The sequence below is a fragment of the Castanea sativa genome, chromosome 11 (assembly GCF_040712315.1).
Source record: "Castanea sativa cultivar Marrone di Chiusa Pesio chromosome 11, ASM4071231v1".
Lineage (NCBI taxonomy): Eukaryota > Viridiplantae > Streptophyta > Magnoliopsida > Fagales > Fagaceae > Castanea > Castanea sativa.
The window spans coordinates 19,968,612-19,971,777 of NC_134023.1; the positions used below are offsets into that span (position 1 = coordinate 19,968,612).

Here is a 3,166-nt window from a genome sequence, read left to right on the forward strand (position 1 = left end):
AGTTTACATTTAGGCAGACCTGCCAGTAAGGGAACGCAGTGAGAGGAGGAAGCAGAGGAGGGCACTGATGCTCTGTATAACACGAGAGAGGTGGAGGAGGATGAGGATGAGGATGAGGATGAGGCTTCCATTTGAATGCAGATGTGGGATTAAATAAGCCCTAAACTGGATTAATGTCAATTGATCTGAGTTAGATTGGGATGTGAAAGAAAGCTGCAAAAAGAAATTAAGAAAATTACAAATATTTACTTGACCAAGCCCTTTGCACTGTGTGAGTTTGGCTTTTGGTTAGCACCGAAGCTTTGTAGGTGAGGGTGGGACCTCTATGAGGATTAGGGGCAATTGGGCATGGAATTATGATTCTGAGCAAGGGGTTATTGTGATTGATTGAGGTTGGTGATGCGGTGTAAGCTGAGAGTGTGTAGAAGACGTTTTTGAATAGGTCAATGAGGATTAATGGAGATGGGTCGGTGAGGAATTATTGTACAAGATTTGAAATGAAATAAAAACAAAAACCTCAACTCAACAGAGTATTCTTTGAGAACCAAATAGAGAGAGAGGAGCACTTTTATTTCAAACAAAAAACATTTCCTTCTTATTACCTCTTTTGATGGTAAAGAAACAGAGAACTAAAAAAAGTCAAAAAGTGAAATTGGCGTTGGGTCGGTGCGGATTTGGGAGATTTAGATGTTGGGCTGAAGATACACTGCAACATTTTGGAATTGTGTTCGGGAGATTTGAGCATTCTACTTGGGAATGCACTTATAGATATGTATGCCAAGTGTGGGAATATTGAGGAAGCACTCAAAGTATTCCATGGGATGAGAGATAGAGATGTGTCGACTTGGAATTCAGTAATAAGAGGTTTGGCTTTCCGTGGCCATGCTGAGTAATCAATCAATCCGTTTATGGAGATGCGCAGGTTGAAAGTCAGGCCAAATGAGATAACTTTTGTTGGAGTCTTAGTTGCTTGCAGTCATGCTGGCAAAGTTGTAGAGGGGCGCAGGTATTTTAATATTATGAGAAATGAGTATAATATTGAGCCAAACATAAAGCACTGTGGGTGTATGGTCGACCTGCTAGGGCGAGCTCTGAGATTAAATGAAGCGTTTGAGTTCATAGACTCCATGGAGATTGAACCCAATGCTATTTTCTGGAGGACTCTGCTTGGGGCATGCATAGTTCATGGAAATGTTGAGTTGGCAAGACGTGCAAATGAGCAGCTACTTAAAATGAGAAGGGACCAGAGTGGGGATTATGTACTGCTATCTAACATGTATGCTTCGCGAGGTGAATGGGATGGGGTTGAGAAGGTGAGGAAGCTGATGGATGACAGTGGGGTGAGGAAAGAGCCTGGCTGTAGCCTAGTTGAAGCAGATAACAGAGCTCTCATGCCGTTTTTATTTGATTCCAAATCCAAACCTAAGTTGAATTCAAGAAACCTATATCTTGAGCCACAGATAGGTAAAAGAAAATTCTGTCAGCTATCTTGTTATCCTTAATTTTATTGTTCGGAAATAATCAAAAAACAATGCATGCACCATAATTTTTCTTTTTCTAAATCTATTTGGCAAAACTACCTTGGAGCCACTTTTGTAATCTGATTTGTACATTAATGATTTGACAAACAAGAAAGTTTTGGACTGGTTACTGAGAATTATTAGCTAATTTCCGCTCTAAAATTAGGTGCTTTAATCGATCCAATTGTTGATCTCATGGTGTAGATGTAAACTTGTGCATTAGTTGTGACTGTCTGCCTGCACAGTAATAAATACACATATTTTTACCATGGCCAAAACTCAGAATAGATGAGGTTGGCATGATGCAATTATTAATTATCTTTCAAATGAATGAATAATCTAAAACTAGCATAACCAACAGAACAAGGATGTGAAAATCCTGTTGTCAAATAGAAGTTAACATAATTACATAAGTGGTGCAAGGATGATAATCATACCAGTGATTTAGTTAAAATATATTGGACACTTCTTTATACCACTACTTACAAGCTAAGTTGTTTGAGCTTGGACTACTACTTTCATATTTACCATTGTTTCAGGAATCAATAAGTCCTATTTCTTAAAGACTAGTAGAAGTTCATAATGATTTTTCCTATTCGCCTTTCCCCCTCAGAAGTATAATAAATTTCTAGTAAATATCTCTGTTAACACAGTATGTACAATTTGAAATTGGTAAAAAGAAGGCTTCATTTTACATACTTAATGATACTGTTATATGCATTGCTAGTGAGGGGACTGCTTCGAGAAAGGCTGCTGTCCATATTGATAATGGAAATCACAATTAGAATGATATTGATGGATACTTGGCGTTGTTGATACCCTCAATTTTTTAGACTTAGCTGTGTACTTAAAGTAATGAAGCCATATGGCAGAACGTATCATGTCCCATTGGGTGGGCTTCTGATGTTTTAAGTGCATTTCTTGATTTCATTTTACTAACCCTTAAGGTGACCATTGATATTTTTTGGACCCAAAATGAAGTGGTGGTTGTACCAAGATACATAAATGGGTGGCATTTGTTTTGGATGGTTTGGTCATGACTCGGCTTGGGATCAAAAGCTTTGACTTTGTCTTACACAAACACACACACAAGTATGTATGTATATATATGTGGATGTGTATATATACCATAAAAGAGGTACAAGGTTTCCAAAATATATGTGGATGATATTGCACATAATAAGGATGCTTCTGTGGCAGAGTTATTATCTTTTTCAGGGGAAGGCTACCATTGGAATATCGATTTCACTAGATCAGTACAAGACTGGGAACTAGAATCAGTCATCTCTTTCTTGGATTTACTTTATTCTGGAGTATGGAGAGGAGATGGTGTGGATTAATTGTGTTGGAAACCTTCTTCTCACGGGGTTTTGAAGTTCTTACTATAAAGTCTTGCTACCATCTTCTCATATGTCTTTTCCTTGGAAAAGTGTGTGGAAATCAACAGTGCCAACAAAGGTCAGTTTCTTCATATGGATGGTGGCGTTGGGTTGGATTTTAACTAATGATAATTTATGGAAACGTCGACTTTATTGTTATTTATTGGTTTTGTATGTGTAAGAGGGTTGGGGAGACCAGCAATCATCTAGTTATTACATTGCTCTATAGCCAGAGAGCTTTGGAACATGATATTTTCACTTTTTGAG

General features: G+C 37.9%; 1 protein-coding gene across 1 annotated transcript; it reads left to right on the forward strand.

Moving 5' to 3' along the window:
* Positions 1-908: 908 nt before the first annotated feature.
* On the forward strand, positions 909-2,860 carry LOC142616191 (pentatricopeptide repeat-containing protein At5g15300-like). Its single transcript, XM_075789059.1, has 2 exons — positions 909-1,464; positions 2,721-2,860. The coding sequence occupies exons 1-2, from the start codon at positions 909-911 to the stop codon at positions 2,858-2,860; spliced, it is 696 nt and encodes a 231-aa protein (XP_075645174.1).
* Positions 2,861-3,166: the final 306 nt, after the last annotated feature.